We start from the raw sequence: 22,226 nt of genomic DNA on the forward strand, positions 1-22,226 counted from the left end.
TTTGTCTTGTTTTCAGTCTAAATATCTAAAAGTTCTTAAATCAAGATGCATTTACCACAGCGGAGACAGAGCCTTTGCTATCGCCGGCCCTAGGCTTTGGAACAGCCTTCCGTTGCAACACACTCTTCGCATATGGACGCTTGACCCGGACCCCTTGTCGTCACTTTTCAACGAACTGGGCGTACCTTTATCGTCAATTTTCGACGCGCTGGGTGCTCCATTCATTTCAATGAAAAACCTTTGGCGTCATACACAGACGCATTTAATTCTTTGCGTTTGTAAAAGCAGACATGATTTTATTAATATTTAAAGGCTACTTTTATATTTTGGAGCAACTAACTCCACTCCTACCCTAAACCGACCCACATCTTAACAATATAAAACACATACCAGGCAAATAAATGTACAGGTCACAGGTATTTATTGCAAAATCTGACCAAAACCGTATAAAAGTATTAGCTCATGTTGCATTCCAAGTCTTCTGAAGTCATACGATGTCTTCATGTGAAGAACAGAGTTGATCTTGATGTTTTAATCGCTGAAATGATGATCCCGCTGCCCCGTGAACGAACTCCTTCATCTCATCCAAATAATTCAAAAGACTCCTGAGCATGACGCAATCGGTCACAAGACACACGAGAGCCAATGACATTTTACAATCAATGCTGACCATAGACTGTAAAAAAATATGGACGTAGTGTCCGTGACGTCACCCATAGGATTCTGATAAGCCGTTCTGAAGCTTAAAGTAGGGTCGAGCTGGGCGTCGCCATCTTGTGAGCGAGTCATCGCGTGTCACTCCTGGATAACAGAAAATGGGCAAAAAGGCGGGATGTGCGCGAAGCTGAGGTGACGCAATAACTATAGACGGCAGATAAATGGCTATCCACCTGTAACCACGCCCTAATTATGCAGAACCTTAAGGCTTTATATAACGTAAACGAATGAGTTATAAACGAATGAGTCACCCCCCTCAGAGTTGTCATGAAGATCAACATTAGCCTTATAAGCCAAAACCACAATTTGTACCAGGCTGTAAACATGTTTTTTTCTGCTTTAAAGTTGAGAATTTTAACATGGGGCTCAATGAGATTCTGCTCCTTCTGGAGCCTGTCCCTAGTGGCCAGTTGAGGAATTGCAGTTTACATTACTTCCGTATTGGCTTCAAGAGAGATCGCGGGAGGTTGCCGCTTGATGCTGACGTAATGACGCAATTGGTCATAGTGAGACCAATAATGGTTTAATAGTGAGACTGGTCAAGCGTCCATATGTGACGAGTTGGGTGTGAGAATGTGTTGTCCGGATTATATCAGATCGGCTCAGTCTGTAACCACTTTTAAATCTTCTCTTAAAGGACAACTCCGGTGAGAAATGAACCTAGGGGTGATTAACAGATGGTTAGCGAGTAGATCGTTCTCTGGGATGCGTTTTCATGGAAATCTAATGTAAATGGACTGCATGGAATGGATGGACTGCATTTATATAGCGCTTTTATCCAAAGCGCTTTACATTTTGCCTCACATTCACCCATTCACTCCCTCATTCACACACCGACGGCGGTGTCAGCCATGTAAGGCGCCATCCAGCTCGTCGGGAGCAGCTGGGGTTAGGTGTCTTGCTCATGGACACCTCGACACTTGGTCAGGTGGAACCGGGGATTGAACCACCAACCTTCTGGTTTGTAGACAACCTACATGAACCACTGAGCCACTGCCGCCCCTAAATACAAATAATTTCACAAACTTAATTCCTATCGACCAGCTCACTAAGAACAGCGCTCGTGGATCGATTTGTCGAGACTGTTTTCCAAGATGGTGCCTGTCCGTGAACGCGTAAGGGACTGTCTTTATAAAGTATCTTCTTATTAAACTGTTTGTACTCTTATAAAGTTCTCAATGCTTCGGTTTGCATGTAGGGACCCTAATTATGCTGCCGTGTTAGTGTGAGGCTATGTTGAGCCTTGTTAGTGGTGTTAACTAGCGGTTTAATTTCACTACTCTGTGCCCCATAGACTAGTGTTATAAGCTAATCTGTGTTTAAAGATAAAACTCTTTACATTCGATTTCCATGAAAACGCATCCCAGAGAACGATCTACTCGGTAACCATCTGTTAATCACCCCTAGGCTCATTTCTCACCGGAGTTGTCCTTTAAAACCTCTTTTCTATAGCTTTTAATTCACTGTGATGATTTTTTATGTCATAAATTCTAGGCTTTGTCTTTGTTGTTGTTTTTTTTTTGCTGTTTTGTTTTTTAACTTGTGTATTGTTCAGCACTTTGGTCAGCCATGTCTGCTGTGTTTAAATGTGCTATAGAAATAAACTAAACTTGAAACTTTACTCGATGAGTAAAACGACATGAGATATTTGTTCTTGTTTTCTGGGGAAAAATATCAAAATGAAGAGAGTTTTTGCTTAAAACAGGCAAAATGATCTGCCAATGGGGTGAGAAAAATAATCTAATTTCTGTTCGGAAACAAGAAACAAGATTATTTTTCTCACCCCATTGGCAGATCATTTTGCCGGTTTTAAGCAAAAACTCACTTCATTTTGATTTGATTTTCAACAAAAATATCTAATGTTGTTTTACTTATCTAGTAAATGCTTCTTAATTTAAGAATTGTTAGATAATTAGACCAGAAACAAGACAAAATGACTGAGTAAGAGGAGCATGTTTGCAGTGAATGAGGATCACATTTGTTTTTTCATGTGAAAAATGTACAGAAATCTACGCAAGTATCTTGATTTTCAGAAGAAGTGTAGCATGTTTAGTCTACTTGGTATCATAATGTTCAATGAAATTAATATAATTGAGAGAAGACGCTGATATATTTCTGACCATTAATGCGAATTGCCTTCAATGGAGGTGTGACGGCTCCGAGCCGATGAATTAATGATGACAGCTTCATGATTTTTGACAGTTTTGTATTTTTTTTGCAATGTGTAAACTCTTGCATGATCATAAATGATTTCAATCGACCGCAGTATGAACGCTGATCAATATTTATGTACAATAAATTCATTTAAAGATTAAACTATTTTGGCATTTCAGTGAACACAATACTGACAGGACAGAGTCAAATGACTTTGTGCTTAAGGGTGCGTTCACACTTGTCATGTTTGGTTGGATTAAAGCGAACCCTGGTGCGGTTGCTCGGTTAGTGCGGTTCATTTGAACACATGTGAACGCTGCCATCTGAACCCTGGTGCGGTTCGACTGATAAATGAACGCAACACGGACCAAAGACATGTAGACGGACCATTAACCGGATGTGATGTCAAGATGCGACGCATTAGGTGCGCTGTTAAAAATGCCAGTGTGAACGCTAAGCGGACCAGGACTATATGTTTTGTTTTTTGGTCCGGACCAAACGAACCGAACTACAAGTGTGAACGCAGCCTAAAACAAACCCAACGCTTTGAATTAAAATGGTTTTTTGATTGTTCTTGTTTTAAACTCAAACTCATTTCATTTTGCAGACTTAATATCTTCAGTCATTTAGCTTCTCCAGTAAATATGTCTTGATTTCAAGGGTCATAACACACACACACACACACACACACACACACACACACACACACACACACACACACACACACACACACACACACACACACACACACACACACACACACACACACGTGTTTGTTTCACTGTATTAAGTAATTGATTTTATATCAGGTTAATGATATTTTCTATCCCCTAACCCAAAACCTATACCTAAATCTACCCATCACACACACACACACACACACACACACACACACACACACACACACACACACACACACACACACACACAAGCACACACTCACGCACACACACACACACACACTCACGCACGCACGCACATGTCGTGTTTTCATGTTTAATGGGGACTTTCCATAGGCGTAATGGATTTCATACTGTACAAACTGGACATCCTATCCCCCTACACTGCCCCTGCCCCTAAACCTACCCATCACACACACACACACAATCACACACACTGCCCCTAAACCTACCCATCACACACACACACACAATCACACACACTGCCCCTAAACCTACCCATCACACACACACACACAATCACACACACTGCCCCTAAACCTACCCATCACAGGAAACATTCTGCATTTTTACTTTCTCAAAAAAACTCCTCCTGTGTGATTTATAAGATGTTTTCCTCATGGGGACCTAAAAATGTCCCCACAAGGACAAGGATTTCGGATATTGCCATCTTTGTGGGGACATTTTGTCCCGATAACGTAGGGATTACCAGGTCACACACACACACACACACACACACACACACACACACACACACACACACACACACACACACACACACACACACACACACACACACTCAACCCCTATCCCTCAACCTACCCATCACACACACACACTCAACCCCTATCCCTTAACCTACCCATCACACACACACACACACACACACACACACACACACACACACACACACACACACACACTCAACCCCTATCCCTAAACCTACCCATCCCAGAAACATGTTCAAAACAAGATTTAAATAAAAACTTGTTTTGGCCGATTTATAAGCATTTTTAACTAGTGAGGACCAGTCCAATGTCAAATGTTTTTATATTTTACTCCCTTTCTGAATCTTCTTCTAATCCTGAAGGAGTGTGTTTGGCACAGAAATCCTCCATCATACGTCCAGCTCGTGTTTTAAAAAGTTGTCCGTGTTTATCAGGATAATCAGCTCTTGAACAGTGTCAGTAAGGCAGAATGCATTAGACGTCCCCTTTAAGAGTGTTTAGATATTTGAGCTGGAAAACAAGATGGCAACATAATCTTCTTTTGCATAACTCACATAGATTGTGTCTCTATGATATCAGACCAGTTCTAAAGTAAAGTTATTTGTAGTCTATTTTTACTCTACAACCTTTTGGACAGGTTTTCTTCCTTAAAAACGGTACCACACTTCCTCCTGAGAGAAAAGGAAGTATTGGAGAATGAGTGTGATCAAACGCGCGGTGGGAGCCCGAACCCTTTACACCAGATAACACACTTCTCATTGTTGAGGGCTATTGTTTCCCAGAGAAAAGAACAGAACAAAACTAAAACTAATCTGATTTTACAACAAAAATGTTGTTCCACAAATCCAGCTCACTAACACACACACACACACACACACACACACACACACACACACACACACACACACACACACACACACACACAAACACACACACACACACACACACACACACACACACACACACACACAAACACACACACACACACACACACACACACACACACACACACACACACACACACACACACACACACACACACACACACACACACACACACAAACACACACACACACACACACAGAATGATCAACACACAGAAGAAAATTATGTTCTGAGGACGTTGTGCTAATGTTTCGATAACATTATAAAACATTATTATTAGTCTCTCTCTGTGTGTGTGTGTGTGTGTGTGTGTGTGTGTGTGTGTGTGTGTGTGTGTGTGTGTGTGTGTGTGTGTGTGTGTGTGTGTGTGTGTGTGTGTGTGTGTGTGTGTGTGTGTGTGTGTGTGTGTGTGTGTGATGGGTAGGTTTAGGGGCAGTGTAAGGGCATAGAAAATACAGTGTGTACAGTATAAAAACCATTACGACCTATGGAATGTCCCCACATTTCACAAAAAACAAATGTGTGTGTGTGTGTGTGTGAGAGAGAGAGATTGTTTCAGAATATATCAGTCTCTCAGGCCTCCTCTCTTCTGGTTATTTGTCCTGCTGAAACTGAAGATAAAGAGGAAGTGCTCAGATCCTCTTCCTGTCCTCCACTCACCTCAGTGTTTCGGTGAACACAGAATCAGGTACACACACACACACACACACACACACACACACACACACACACACACACACACACACACAGAATCAGGTACTGAAGCTTCTCTCTCTGCTGAAGTGAAAGTCTGGGATGAATCAGGACAATGGGCGTCTGTGAACGAGAAACTGCACCACTGAAAACACACACACACACACACACACACACACACACACACACACACACACACACACACACACACACACACACACAGCGTCCGAGCGGTTCTGCTCCTGCCGGTCAGTGACCCGTGTGTTCAGAGTGAGAGTGTGTGTATGTGTGTGTGTGTGTGTGTGTGTGTGTGTGTGTGTGTGTGTGTGTGTGTGTGTGTGTGTGTGTGTGTGTGTGTGTGTCCAGTCTCAGTGGACTGATGTGGCCTGTGCTGTTCTTCAGTCACCTGATCCTTCATTCAGTGTGTGTGTGTGTGTGTGTGTGTGTGTGTGTGTGTGTGTCCAGCCTTGTGTGGCCTGTGCTGTTCTTCAGTCACCTGACCCTTTATTCAGTGTGTGTGTGTGTGTGTGTGTGTGTGTGTGTGTGTCCAGTCTTGTGTGGCTTGTGCTGTTCTTCAGTCACCTGACCCTTTATTCAGTGTGTGTGTGTGTGTGTGTGTGTGTGTGTGTGTGTGTGTGTGTGTGTGTGTGTGTGTGTGTGTGTGTGTGTGTGTGTGTGTGTGTGTGTGTGTGTGTGTGTGTGTGTGTGTGTCCAGTCTCGTGTGGCCTGTGCTGTTCTTCAGTCACCTGACCCTTCATTCAGTGTGTGTGTGTGTGTGTGTGTGTGTATCCAGCCTTGTGTGGCTTGTGCTGTTCTTCAGGCCTGGTGTTCATACACAGATCTTTCCGGCCGGTCAGTTAATGTAAATTGTGTGTTTCTGTCATTTGTAAGAGCGGTCAGTTCCTCAGAGGATGTTTAGGCCAGAGGTTTGGGGAAAGCATCACACACACACACACACACACACACACACACACACACACACACACACACACACACACACACACACACACACACACACACACACACACACACACACACACACACACACACACACACACACACACACACACGGAGATTCCAGCAGGACTGTCTCTGTGAGGTAATCCAGAACTGTTTAATGTGTTAACATGAACTAACAATCAACAGTACTTTATGTAAGTAAACGTTAAGAAAGTGTTGAAATGCGCTCCTAAAGACTCTAATGGATCGGTAATGAATGGAAGCAGCTGATTGGCCAGCAGGCTTTAATGAGCACCGCTGATTGGCCAGCAGGCTTTAATGAGCACCGCTGATTGGCCAGCAGGCTTTAATGAGCACAGGTGAAGGTCAATCAGTGCCATTGAGCTCCAGAATAAAGAGAGCCTCTCAGCTGAGCTCAAACAGCGCCTCTGTGTGTTCCTGCTCTGAGCTCAACAGGTCAGTGATGTTAGTTCTGTCTGAAGGCAGACGTTATGAGAACTGTGATCGCTGCTGAACTCTTTTGCACTTTGACTGCTTGCATATGATTCCTATTTACAGGTCGATCAGTGTTTTAGATCCGGCTCATTTCACCTGCTCTTCTTCTGGTCAGACTTCTAACCGAGAGCTCTTCTGTCCTGCCCTTCACTGAGCACGTTTACATGCACACAGTAAGCTGAGCTCGAGTAAACTGTTTACATGACTTTATTAATAAACCAGGTTATTTCCTTGTAGTGACGTCTGAGTTTTCCAAATGTTCCGTCAGTTGTGATGTTAAAGCGTGTCAGCGGGAGATTTGCGGCTCATTATCCCTCATCAGTTACAGATGCAGCGTTTGGACCAGTGTGAGCACATCTCTACAACTTTCTGGGTCTTAAGAGTCTGCGGTTATATTTTATCCCCATTTCATGCCAAACACTCGTTCTTTCTGGATGCGTTAAATCTGCTCTAACTTTGTGTTCAATAAGCCGACAGAAAGCAGGTTAATGCGTTTACATGCAGCGCGAAATCGGGGTAAGAGGCGCAAAACCACCGGTTTATGCTCAAGCCGTTTACTCCAATAAAAGAAACCGGGTTCCCGCGCTTACATGACCATTGGGTGCGTCGACATGCACTTTCTTAACCCTACAATGAACATGGTCATGTAACCCGGTTTCTTTTATCAGAGTAAGGTCATAAACAGCTCAAGCCTAAACCGGTCGGGATTTTTTTTTTTTTTTTTTTAATACCTCTTAAAGGGATAGTTCACTCTGAAATTAAATTTTGGTATCTTTTAGCTTACCTCATGGCCATCCGAGATGTAGGAGTATTTGTTTCCCCAGGCCAGTAGTTTCAATTTTGATCACTTTAGGTCAAACCGTTGTTGTTTGTGCCTCACATAATGCAGGTCTATGGTCACCACCTCAAAGAGCAAACACAGAAGTCCAAATGAAACATTCCCCCATCGTAAGTACACACTGATGGCCTAAGACACGAAACCAGCCGTTTGTGTTTGAACCGTTTTTACCTCTTGTACACCACAGGAAACACGCACGCGCACCCTCGGATCAGTCGGACGTAGTGGTGTACAAGAGGTAAAACGATATACTGTTCGTTTTCTAACACAATCTGCTGTTTTCGTGTCTTAGGCCATCAGTGTACTTACGATGGGGGATTGTTTCATTTGGACTTCTGTGTGTGCTCTTTGAGGTGGTGATCATAGACCTGCATTATGTGAGGCACAGACAAGAACGGTTTGACCTAAAATGATCAAAATTGAGACTTCTGGAGAAACAAATACTCCTACATCTCGGATGGCCATGAGGTAAGATAAAACATATCAATTTAATTTCAAAGTGAACTATCCCTTTAACCCGATTCCGCGTTGCATGTAAACGCATTAACCTGATTATTGAAGTGTGCATGTGTGGTGGGTGACTAACACGCAAACTCAAGACTGAGCAAGCATTTTGCATGAAATGAGGACCTGTATCACAAACGCAGACTTGTTTAAGACTCAGAACATTATAAAGATGTGTTCTCATCTCAGTCAGCAGAAGTAGAAGAGGTTCAGTCTAACCGCTGCATCATGAGGGATAACATGAGCCGTTTATCTCCCGCTGACACGCTTTAACATCACAACTGACGGTCGGAACACTTGCAATGTGAAAATCTACTTTTTGTTGGTGTAACTTAAAGTAACCTGGTTGCATTAATTTTGAGTTTACTGAAATTAAAAATTAGTTGATACAATGAAATTTGTTTAAATAACTCAAATATTGTATCTGAACCACAAAAATAGATAAATCATTAAAATAGCACAATTTCGCTGCGTCACCACAAATAAAACACACTATTACCCAATATGCTTAAATCTTTTAATAATATTTTAAAGGTTGACCAATCTCAATGTTCATTGTGTTAACTCCATTTTAATTTCAATGAGCTCAATTTTAAGGCAACCAGGTAACTTATTTTTTTTTTACTTTTTATTTTCTAAATAATTTTTTACAGTGTGGGATACTCGGAGTCAGATACGGATATTATTTGACGTCACTATAGGAAATAACCCGGTTTATTAATAAAGTCATGTAAACGCGCCTGCTTTGTCAGTTTACTGGTTTGCATGTAAACGGGGAAAACTGGTTATTTCAATAAGCTGCTATTGCGTTATCCGCTTACTGGTGCATATAAACGTGCTCGGTGGCTTTATGATCTGGACTACCGGTGCCTCTCCGGTACTCGTTTAGAGTCCGCTCTAGCTCAATGTTCGGATGCTTTGTTTCAGATCATCTCATCATGTCCGGTCGCGGTAAGAAGCTCGTCGCTGCGGAGAAAGCCAAGACGTCGGTGTCGCGCTCCTCCCGCGCGGGCCTTCAGTTCCCGGTGGGCCGCATCGCGCGCCTCCTGCGGAAGGGGAACTTCGCGCCGCGCATCGGCTCCGGAGCGGCCGTGTATCTGACGGCGGTCATCGAGTACCTGTGCGCGGAGGTGCTGGAGCTGGCGGGCAACGCGAGCCGCGACAACAAGAAGCTCCGCATCGCGCCGCGTCACATCCAGCTGGCGGTGCGAAACGACGAGGAGCTGAACGCGTTGCTGGGCGGCGTCACGATCTCCGAGGGCGGCGTGCTGCCCAACATCCAGGCGCAGCTGCTGCCCAAAAAGACCAAAGCAGCCCGAGAGCCCAACGCCAGCAAAGAGGCGCAGTCGCAGGACTTCTGACCGCTCGCTCGCGCGGGTTTTTAGCACTTTTTAATGTCCATGGTATTAATAAAGGTTTTTTTTTTTTAAATGTAATATCTGTCTGTTTTTAGTTCTTTCATTAATTTTCCAGTACTCAGTGCTATTGATTTAACTGTTGTAAGCTGAATGACTGTCTTCTATAGAGATGCTTATCGATGAATAAACTTCTGCTGCAGTTATTTAAACTGAATTGGTTCAGTGATCAATTGACTATCGAAACTGTCTTAAATTCTGCTTTAAAACAACTTTAACCCAAACGTTGGTGCAGTTAAATGACATTGCAAAATGATTGACTTGAATATTTCATGATTGAAATTTGCAACCTAGAGCTACTAGAGTGCTTCAGGGCTCAGCGCTGGGGCCGCTTCTCCATCTCATCACTAGATCTGTCCTTCAGAAACATGGCTTCTCCATCACTGCTATCATCTAGAGCTACTGGAGTGCCTCAGGGCTCAGTGCTGGGACCGCTTCTCTTCTCCATCTCATCACTAGATCTGTCCTTCAGAAACATGGTTTCTCCATCACTGCTGTCATCTAGAGCTACTGGAGTGCCTCAGGGCTCAGTGCTGGGACCGCTTCTCTTCTCCATCTACATCTCATCACTAGATCTGTCCTTCAGAAACATCAAGTTCAAGAGTTTTATTTGTCACATACAGTTATACAGAATACAACCGGCAGTCAAATGTAAACACGTTCGCTCTATGGACAGCAAATAACAATTAACAAAAGCACAATAAATTATAATATAGGAATAGGATAAAGGTGCTATATGTAGAATTATGAATAAATCAAGTAAAAGAAATAGATGTGGAATAAAATAAGTGAGAAAGTAAATTGGAGACTATAAAAATAAGTACGTGGATAACAGAAGTGCAGGAGTGTAATGTGCAAACAGCATTATAATGAGTAGTTACATGGGACACAAGAATAAAGTGCAGTGCAATATCAGTATGTGAGTTTGTTAATACTGAAGTGAGGTGAAGTCACATGTTGTTAAGTGACAGCGTTCAGGAGTCTGATGGCCTGTGGGAAGAAACTCCTCCTGAGTCTCTCAGTTTTGGCCATCAGGCTACGGAAGCGCTTACCAGAAGGCAGCCGGGTGAAGTGGGGGTTGGTCGGATGATTAATGTCCTTGATGATTTTTGTAGCTCTGCCTCTGCATCGTTTGATGTAGATGTCCTGCAGAGACGGGAGAGCTGACCCTGAGATGCGCTCGGACAAGCGCACCACTCTTTGCAGGGCTTTGCAGTCGTGACTGGTGCTGTTACCATACCACGCTGTGATGCACTGAGTCAGTAAACTTTCTATCGCCCCTGAATAGAAAGTTTTCAGGATAGCAGAAACATGGTTTCTCCATCACTGCGATCCTCTAGAGCTACTGGAGTGCCTCAGGGCTCAGTGCTGGGACCGCTTCTCTTCTCCATCTCATCACTATAGATCTGTCCTTCAGAAACATGGTTTCTCCATCACTGCTATCATCTAGAGCTATTGGAGTGCCTCAAGGCTCAGTGCTAGGACCGCTTCTCTTCTCCATCTCCATCTCATCACGAGATCTGTCCTTCAGAAACATGGTTTCTCCATCACTGCTGTCATCTAGAGCTACTGGAGTGCCTCAGGGCTCAGTGCTGGGACCGCTTCTCTTCTCCATCTCATCACTATAGACCCTTTTACTGTTTGTATACAATGATGACGTAGCAACGTATGCGCGCGCATTTTGGCAACAAACTGTGGCAAGAATCAGCAACATGTCAAGCTACGTGAGCGGATTAAGCAACACAAACCGAGAAAGTTATTTTAAAAAGTTGACTTTATCAAATGGTATTCGGCTACCAGATCCGCGAACTATAGTGGAGTGGATAGAAGATGTTAGCAGATGGCCAGATATAACTTAGTGGTCGGATATATACGTATTTAGTTGAGAAACCGAGCGTGTACACCCGAGACAAGCATATAAATCACTGGATGCTTATGAATACGTTGTCTGTGGGCATGTAAGTTACAGAATGTCCAATACAATTTTCTACATTTATTCTTATCCTTCACACAGACATACATTTATCATTTTCCTTACATTTTATGTTATTGATTCGTGTCGACACTTCTGTTTAAAGTTTAATTTTGTAATGCTATAACGTTAGTACTTTAATAGCAACTATGTTGCTTGCATACATTTCTCAGATGGTTATTTTGCAATTAAACTATTAATAAAATCATTACAAATGAAATTGATAAGTACTGTGATTATTGATATGATAATCTGGGGGTGGGGGTACATTATACACACCAGTGGCAGCCAATGTTGGGAGGTTTATTATAAAGCATTAAGTTTCAAGTGCAGTAAATGTTTTACAAATGATTTTTTTATGCGAGCATTTTTATGTCCTCGTTCCAATCAATGCATTTAATCGCCTGCGTACCGCCGGTTCTTCTGAAACGGCTGTGATCCTGTCAGAATTCTATAAAACTTAAGCCCATTGGTGGAATAGCGATTAGTGCAACCAAAAACGCAACAGCCAGATGCTGGGAATACATTTTGATGCTGGGAAACCGTTTTGATAAACTTTCGGAGTTGCTCACACGTTAGAACCACTAGGGAACAACACCACTTCCGTTGCCAAAATGCGCACGCAACTCTTTGATCACGTGCGCTGTAAAAGGGTCTATAGATCTGTCCTTCAAAAACATGGTTTCTCCATCACTACTATCATCTAGAGCTACTGGAGTGCCTCAGGGCTCAGTGCTGGGACTGCTTCTCTTCTCCATCTACATCTCATCACTAGATCTGTCCTTCAGAAACATGGTTTCTCCATCACTGCTATCATCTAGAGCTACTGGAGTGCCTCAAGGCTCAGTGCTAGGACCGCTTCTCTTCTCCATCTACATCTCATCACTAGATCTGTCCTTCAGAAACATGGTTTCTCCATCACTGCTATCATCTAGAGCTACTGGAGTGCCTCAGGGCTCAGTGCTGGGACTGCTTCTCTTCTCCATCTACATCTCATCACTAGATCTGTCCTTCAGAAACATGCTTTCTCCATCACTGCTATCATCTAGAGCTACTGGAGTGCCTCAGGGCTCAGTGCTGGGACCGCTTCTCTTCTCCATCTACATCTCATCACTAGATCTGTCCTTCAGAAACATGGTTTCTCCATCACTGCTATCATCTTGAGCTACTGGAGTGCCTCAGGGCTCAGTGCTGGGACCGCTTCTCTTCTCCATCTACATCTCATCACTAGATCTGTCCTTCAGAAACATGGTTTCTCCATCACTGCTATCATCTTGAGCTACTGGAGTGCCTCAGGGCTCAGTGCTGGGACTGCTTCTCTTCTCCATCTACATCTCATCACTAGATCTGTCCTTCAGAAACATGGTTTCTCCATCACTGCTATCATCTTGAGCTACTGGAGTGCCTCAGGGCTCAGTGCTGGGACTGCTTCTCTTCTCCATCTACATCTCATCACTAGATCTGTCCTTCAGAAACATGGTTTCTCCATCACTGCTATCATCTTGAGCTACTGGAGTGCCTCAGGGCTCAGTGCTGGGACTGCTTCTCTTCTCCATCTACATCTCATCACTAGATCTGTCCTTCAGAAACATGGTTTCTCCATCACTGCTATCATCTTGAGCTACTGGAGTGCCTCAGGGCTCAGTGCTGGGACCGCTTCTCTTCTCCATCTACATCTCCATCTCATCACTAGATCTGTCCTTCAGAAACATGGTTTCTCCATCACTGCTATCATCTTGAGCTACTGGAGTGCCTCAGGGCTCAGTGCTGGGACCGCTTCTCTTCTCCATCTACATCTCCATCTCATCACTAGATCTGTCCTTCAGAAACGTGGTTTCTCCATCACTGCTACACACAACTACTTATTTCAATCAGATTGATGATTTTTGAAATGATTTTTTTAATTACCATAATACACCAAATTTATGATACTTTATATAACACTAAATTCAAAATACTGTAATCAAATAATATTGTCATAAGCAAATATTATTAAACAGGCTTATTAATTGTGAATATCTTTTTAAAATGACTGCAGACTGCAGTTTATTTAAATTAAAGTTAAGAAAGTGTTGAAATGCGCTCCTAGAGACTCTAATGGATCGGTAATGAATGGAAGCAGCTGATTGGCCAGCAGGCTTTAATGAGCACCGCTGATTGGCCAGCAGGCTTTAATGAGCACAGGTGAAGGTCAATCAGTGCCATTGAGCTCCAGAATAAAGAGAGCCTCTCAGCTGAGCTCAAACAGCGCCTCTGTGTGTTCCTGCTCTGAGCTCAACAGGTCAGTGATGTTAGTTCTGTCTGAAGGCAGACGTTATGAGAACTGTGATCGCTGCTGAACTCTTTTGCACTTTGACTGCTTGCAAATGATTCCTGTTCTCAGGTCGATTAGTGTTTTAGATCCGGATTTCTTCAGCTGCTCTTCTTCTGGTCAGACTTCTAACCGAGAGCTCTTCTGTCCTGATCTTATGATCTGGACTACTTGTGCCTCTCCGGTACTAGCTCAGAATCTGCTCCAGCTCCGCGTTGCCAGTTACTTTGAAAAAGTAATCTGATTACTCCTTTAAAATGTAACTTGGTTACTTTACAGATTACTTGATTTTAAAAGGAACTAAGAGTACAAGTTACTTTATTAGTTACATTCAGCCATTTCTGACAGCAACCCTGCCGGCTAAACATAGAAATGACGACCGGTTTTGCCAACACTCACTTTATTGGAAGTGTTTTTAATGTCAACAAGGTCTGGACATTTTAAGTTGAAATTAAAAAATAAGTCCTGAAACTCTCTCCCCGAGATGCAAGAAAGCAAAATTTGTATATATTTTTTTACTGAGGAAAATTAATAAAATAGTTACTTGGATAAGTCACTTAAATTTGATTACTGTTTTGGAAATGGTAGCGTTAGATTACTTGTTACTGGAAAAGTAGTCAGATTAGAGTAACGCGTTACTGGCACCACTGCTCTAGCTCAATGTTCAGCTGGTTTGTGTTGTTTCAGATCATCTCATCATGTCCGGTCGCGGTAAGAAGCTCGTCGCTGCAGAGAAAGCCAAGACGTCGGTGTCGCGCTCCTCCCGCGCGGGCCTTCAGTTCCCGGTGGGCCGCATCGCGCGCCTCCTGCGGAAGGGGAACTTCGCGCCGCGCATCGGCTCCGGAGCGGCCGTGTATCTGACGGCGGTCATCGAGTACCTGTGCGCGGAGGTGCTGGAGCTGGCGGGCAACGCGAGCCGCGACAACAAGAAGCTCCGCATCGCGCCGCGTCACATCCAGCTGGCGGTGCGGAACGACGAGGAGCTGAATGTGTTGCTGGGCGGCGTCACGATCTCCGAGGGCGGCGTGCTGCCCAACATCCAGGCGCAGCTGCTGCCCAAAAAGACCAAAGCAGCCCGAGAGCCCAACGCCAGCAAAGAGGCGCAGTCGCAGGACTTCTGACCGCTAGCGCGGGTTTTTAGCACTTTTTAATGTCCATGGTATTAATAAAGATTCTTTTTTAAAATTGAATATCTGTCTGTTTTTGGTTCTTTCATTAAAGCAGCACTAGGTAACTTTTCAACCTTCATAATATATTTTCAAGACTCTTGTGATGATACATCGACTTACAATAGGTTGAATGACACGTCTGCCATAGCCTGATGGGGTCTGTATCGTTTTTAATCGTACTTTTAAACTTCGGGTTTCGGGTAGTAACCCGAGAACAAAAAGAACTACAAAATTCGACTGCTTTACGGCATATACGTCACTTCCACCAACACACACACTTCCTTACATTCGGACATGCGAGCCCAACTTTGTTTGTCGGATAATAAAGTGATGTCAGAAGCAGCACAGACAAATAAGAAAGAGAAGGTTTTGTTGGAGGAAAGCAATAAGAGGAAACGAGAGAGTGCTGTGATTAAAGGCAGGACGAGGATCAACATGTGACCAGCGTTTGCTCGTCGGCGTGAGCTGAAGGAGGCGTGCCCGACCGATGCTGTCCTGCTTGTTATGGTGATTACCGACCACTCAAACATTGAACTGAAGTATCATATAGATTCTGTAAAACACTAACCAATAGACCACTATAATGACGCTGGCTTGTAAACGTGAGCATCGTGATTATTTGGCGTTTGAAAAAAATAAAACCCATGAAATTATATTCATATGACATGCTGAAACATATGCCACTGACTGTAACGTTACCTGGGATGAAGACATTTCACACGCGCCGCCAGAAGAACACCTGCATGTGAACTCCTCCTGCAGTGTTCAGGGGAACTGTTAATGCTGCACCGACCCGCGGGGCGCTTTTATGAAGTTATTTGGCCCGCACCGCACCACTGGATATATTTTTACAACCCGCCGCGCACCCGCGACCATTAAATAGACATACGGGGTCCGCGGGTTATGAGACGACCCGCGCATCACTAGTTCAGGGCTATCAGGGCTGTCATGTCAACAAATGCACGCGCGATGGCATCGCCTGTTGTAGGACGACAGATCTTACGACAGTAGTTGAGGACATTATTTTTTCCAAACTGTAGGGGGACCCCGAGAGCAAAAGTAGCCCAGTGCTGCTTTAATTGTATTTGACTTTTGTCACGTGCTCACCATTATACATCACAATGAAAATGTGTTGGCACACAGCAAAAAATGCTTTTCACATTTAGTATTTTTGTCTTGTTTCTAGTCTAAATATCTAAAAATTCTTTCAATAAGAAACCATTACTAGACAGGTAAAAAATATTGTCTTGTTTTGGGGAAAAATAACTTAAAATTAGGAGTTTTTGCCTAAAATAAGATAAATAATCTTAAAACACTATTTTTCTCACCCCATTGGCAGATTATTTATCTTATTTTAAGCAAAAACTCTCTTCATTTTGAGTTATTTTCCCCAAAACAAGACAATTACTTTTGCTTGTCTAGTAAATATTTCTCGTTTAAGAATTTTTAGATGTTTGGACTAGAAACAAGACAAAAATACTGAGTAAGAAAAGCATTTTTGCAGTGCAAGTTGTGTCTAAACAGTTGAAAAGTGCTTATGGTTTTGCCAAAAGAGTGATTGATTCAATCAGTGGGTTCAGACAATAGGGTTTAGTGTTTTAAAAACTCTAATATCTGGCTGGTTTTGGTTCTTTCATTAATTTACCAGTTTTCTAGAGAGCCATAACTCATACTCAGTGCTATTGGTTTAACTGTTGTGAGCTGAATGACTGTCTTCTATAGAGATGCTTATCAATGAATTAACTTCTGCAGCAGTTATTTAAACTGAATTGGTTCAGTGATCAATTGAATATTGGTCTTAAATTCTGATTTAAAACAACTTTGATAACCCAAACGTTGGTGCAGTTCAATACCTTTGCAACATGATCGACTTAAATATTTCATAATGGATGAAATTTGCAACATTAACACTATTGAACTGAATTTGTTTCACAATTGGTTAAATTTGCAACATTGACACTATTGAACTGGATTTGATTGTGTGTGAGAGTGAGCACGAGTGTGTGTGAGAGAGTGATGAAAGTGTGTAAATAGAAAAACATCCCTATTTTACTTAATCTGGTCTATTGGTGACAATGTACAGTCAACAATACTTTATTTAAGTTAATATTAATCTACATTTAAAGGGACGGTGCCCTCCAAATTAAAATGTCTGAATTGTTGGGAGCACTGTCTCTTTAATTACCCATTTTTAAGCCCAAAAGTTGCATCTGTTTACATTAATGCGTGAACTAACATTAATATGTTTAGTAACTAACATTACTTACTATCTTGCTTTGCAAATGGGGGTTAATGATATACAGTTTTTCTCAAAAGTAACTCAAAGATAATAAAGTAAGATCAGAAGAACAGAGTTTCTGTGTTTATGATATCAGAGCGCCATCTATTGGGCTCGACTACAATCACACTGTGAAACATTAAACATTAGTCGAGTGAAGTCAGATTGTACTATTGCAGCCCCACTGGGTTTATTACTGTAACATATAATTGTAATATATTACATAGTTAATGTCTGTGTTAGAAATCTATAAATAATAATGTCTGTCATTATGGCAGCTGCGTGCGCAAGCGCGCTTATCCCCCCTCGCTCGTGTCGGATGGTTCAGTCCCAAGATGGCGGCCTCCATCCTGCAGCGCTGTGTGTGTCGCGGACGAACCTTCTCCATATGTGCCAATTACAGATCGATTGGTGAGTATCATTAATGACAATTATTAAACTGTCATGATAAAGTCAGACTGAGAGAGATGTATAATATATAAGCATATGTTTATAATCTTTAATATAGACGCTAAGAGGTGAACGCTAATGACACAAGCATAGTATTAAACGTTTTTTAATTTTCTATTCTTCCATGTCATTACATTGTTTAGAGCATAAGAGACAAATGGACATACTGTTTTTGTGAAAAATATATCTTATTCCTATTGTTATGATATGTCCTCTGTAGTTGACACTAGGACTCAGTTGTTTAAAAAAATGTAATGACATGAAATTGCATGTATAGACTTAAACAATGGGATTTATTTTTAATTTACCAATCATTTTTTGTAAGTTTCAAGATTTTTTTTAAAACAAACTTTGTTTAAAGACGTTTCTGAACTATGTTATGAAAGATATAACTGAATGCATTGATATACCATTTTACTTTATGCAATATGTGTGTAAAATGGCCATACTTGGATTTTCTCAATCAATACAATGTATATACTGCATCTAATTTACATATTGTGTTCTTGGTGCAACGTGTAATGAAAAAAAGAAGTGTAATACAGGGAGTGCAGAATTATTAGGCAAGTTGTATTTTTGAGGATTAATTTTATTATTGAACAACAACCATGTTCTCAATGAACACAAACTCATTAATATCAAAGCTGAATATTTTTGGAAGTTTTATTTTTTAGTTTTAGCTATTTTAGGGGGATATCTGTGTGTGCAGGTGACTATTACTGTGCATAATTATTAGGCAACTTAACAAAAAACAAACTTATATCCATTTCAATGATTTATTTTTACAAGTGAAACCAATATAACATCTCAACATTCACAAATATACATTTCTGACATTCAAAAACCAAACAAAAACAAATCAGTGACCAATATAGCCACCTTTCTTTGCAAGGACACTCAAAAGCCTGCCATCCATGGATTCTGTCAGTGTTTTGATCTGTTCACCATCAACATTGCGTGCAGCAGCAACCACAGCCTCCCAGACACTGTTCAGAGAGGTGGACTGTTTTCCCTCCTTGTAAATCGCACATTTGATGATGGACCACAGGTTCTCAATGGGGTTCAGATCAGGTGAACAAGGAGGCCATATCATTAGATTTTCTTCTTTTATACCCTTTCTTGCCAGCCACGCTGTGGAGTACTTGGACGTGTGTGATGGAGCATTGTCCTGCATGAAAATCATGTTGTTCTTGAAGGATGCAGACTTCTTCCTGTACCACTGCTTGAAGAAGGAGTCTTCCAGAAACTGGCAGCAGGACTGGGAGTTGAGCTTGACTCCATCCTCAACCCGAAAAGGCCCCACAAGCTCATCTTTGATGATGCCAGCCCAAACCAGTACTCCACCTCCACCTTGCTGGCGTCTGAGTCGGACTGGAGCTCTCTGCCCTTTACCAATCCAGCCACGGGCCCATCCATCTGGCCCATCAAGACTCACTCTCATTTCATCAGTCCATAAAACCTTAGAAAAATCAGTCTTGAGATATTTCTTGGCCCAGTCTTGACGTTTCAGCTTGTGTGTCTTGTTCAGTGGTGGTCGACTTTCTGCCTTTCTTACCTTGGCCATGTCTCTGAGTATTGCACACCTTGTGCTTTTGGGCACTCCAGTGATGTCGCAGCTCTGAAATATGGCCAAACTGGTGGCAAGTGGCATCTTGGCAGCTGCACGCTTGACTTTTCTCAGTTCACGGGCAGTTATTTTGCGCCTTGGTTTTTCCACACGCTTCTTGCGACCCTGTTGACTATTTTGAATGAAACGCTTGATTGTTCGATGATCACGCTTCAGAAGCTTGGCTATTTTAAGACTGCTGCATCCCTCTGCAATATATCTCACTATTTTTGACTTTTCTGAGCCTGTCAAGTCCTTCTTTTGACCCATTTTGCCAAAGGAAAGGAAGTTGCCTAATAATTCTGCACACCTGATATAGGGTGTTGATGTCATTAGACCACACCCCTTCTCATTACAGAGATGCACATCACCTAATATGCTTAATTGGTAGTAGGCTTTCCAGCCTATACAGCTTGGAGTAAGACAACATGCATAACGAGGATGATGTGGTCAAAATACTCATTTGCCTAATAATTCTGCACTCCCTGTAAGGGGAGTAATATTTGGCAACATTTTCATAATATATGTAATATTTCATAGGAATATTGATTTGTAATTTCTTTCCCTATTAATTTGTTGTGTCTCCAAAATGCCTGATAAACATGATTTAAGTCTTGGTGTCCTCTACTGTGGACATTTATAAAATCAATGCCCTGTTTTGTAACAAAAAGTCATATTTTGATTAGAAACCCCAAACATTTTCCTGAGATGTTGATTTTGACCGGGAAGAGGACCAGAGTTTAACACTTTGTTAGCATGATTTATCATGTTGTTTGTCATTCCAACATGATTAGCGCTAGGGCTGGACGATATGGCCAAAATTTATATCACGATATATTTCTTAATTTTGGTCGATACGATATAATTTCGATATCGATATGAACTATATAAAAGCTTTAGAAAAACTACCAAGAACTGCCACAAAGGATGCCTGTACCTACAAACTTCTGAAAAATGAATTTGCCAAGTCTATGAAACCTCCTCCTATAAAACTATATAATATTTTAAAATAAAAACGGTACAAATAAATTAATGTTCACCTTTTATTTGTATTTAGCCTTTATACGAACAAGAAATGTGAAATCACCTTCAAATAAACATAAGACTCTCACTTCGCAGACGCAGTTTATTGAGCATTTTCTTTTAAGTTTTAAATTTCAGTGAAGAACGATTCATAGCGCTATATTCTCCTTTTATGCAAAACTGTACCTTTATCTACTGATGCACACAAAATAAATAAAAGAAGACTCAATTCAGTGGCCTAGTTGTGCTCTGTTCGAGATGAGTGCACGCTGCCTTTTGCAAGGCTTTAACAGGAGCAAATGATACATTTTCGTGAAGCCATGTCTGACCGTCTTTCACAAGCTTTGAAAGGTAATTTAAACAAGAATGAACGCGTTGGTGTTAATACATGACATTGTGTGCAAATGTAGAAAGTATTCAAACAAATGTGCCACTTGCCTCTTACATAAATAGTCTACATGGATTATTTTTAACGCTTGGCATCGTATTGTTAGACATTAGATTGATGCATCTATGTCGATTGTTACACCCGTGGTCGGCACCTCTCCGGCACATTTTGCAGCACACTGAAACCTGAAGTTTAATATCAGCCCCATTCGCACGGGATTCGTATTATCTGGGGACCTCTGGTGATTTGTAATAATTGCAGAGAGTGTCTGTGATCTTAATCCCGTGCGAATCGGCCATGTCTGTAATTTGTAAAGTAAAAATTCCCCCGCAAATTAGCCTACCTACCATATTTCGCCGAACACCGAGGTCCTGTGATAACATTAGTCCCGTGCGAATCGACATCTCTGTGATTTGGCCAGGATTAGGCGGATTGTATATACTTTTTGCAAGCTTTTTTTCTTCCTGTGAGCATTTCTATCTTTATCTTTCACGAAGAATAAAGTCTGCATTCATAATGCGCACCGTTCAGTCACGTGCAGCCGCGCCCACACGGATTATACTTTCACTTTAGAATGAGTATCAATTTGAGAGTAATCTGATTGAATGGTGTGTTTAACATTAACATCAATACTGTTCTTAATGAAAAACATAACAGAACAGTATAGTACAATGACAATCTTGTTTAAATAGGCGCTTTTACATTTAGTTTTGAAACTGAATCTTCCACCGTAGGCTATATTGTCAGCTTCTCCTCGTGATAAATGAAATCTGATTCCTGCCGACTGAACGAAATTAGCCTATATTTATTTATTAGGCTACTGTAAAATAATCAAAACGACATCGATGCCTGTTTATGATTTCATACAGCTATCTATAACGAAGACTTGACATCATATCCGGGAGAAGTCAGTAAATTCAAGTAAAATCACAGGCTTTGCTTATCCCGTGCGAATGCGCC

General features: G+C 41.8%; 2 protein-coding genes across 3 annotated transcripts in view; both read left to right on the forward strand.

Annotated features, from left to right (window-relative positions):
• Nucleotides 1-7,182: 7,182 nt before the first annotated feature.
• On the forward strand, nt 7,183-15,542 carry h2af1al (H2A histone family member 1a like). Of its 2 annotated transcripts, XM_067412827.1 has the most exons (3): nt 7,183-7,273; nt 9,582-9,974; nt 15,028-15,542. In XM_067412827.1, the coding sequence occupies exons 2-3, from the start codon at nt 9,593-9,595 to the stop codon at nt 15,471-15,473; spliced, it is 828 nt and encodes a 275-aa protein (XP_067268928.1). In that variant the 5' UTR covers nt 7,183-7,273; nt 9,582-9,592; the 3' UTR covers nt 15,474-15,542. The 2 variants fall into 2 exon arrangements, with proteins under 2 accessions (XP_067268928.1, XP_067268926.1); XM_067412825.1 differs by lacking the exons at nt 7,183-7,273; nt 9,582-9,974 and adding an exon at nt 14,258-14,322 and having other exon boundaries at nt 15,040-15,542.
• A 2,564-nt stretch (nt 15,543-18,106) lies between these two features.
• The window catches only part of mrps27 (mitochondrial ribosomal protein S27), a 29,431-nt gene continuing 25,311 nt past the window's right edge, over nt 18,107-22,226 (forward strand). Inside the window, exon 1 of the mRNA XM_067414576.1 lies at nt 18,107-18,210. Coding sequence (XP_067270677.1) covers nt 18,135-18,210 — 76 coding nt within the window. The 5' untranslated portion in view covers nt 18,107-18,134. The remainder of the gene's footprint in view (nt 18,211-22,226) is intronic.

This window comes from Pseudorasbora parva, chromosome 13 (genome assembly GCF_024679245.1).
Source record: "Pseudorasbora parva isolate DD20220531a chromosome 13, ASM2467924v1, whole genome shotgun sequence".
NCBI lineage: Eukaryota > Metazoa > Chordata > Actinopteri > Cypriniformes > Gobionidae > Pseudorasbora > Pseudorasbora parva.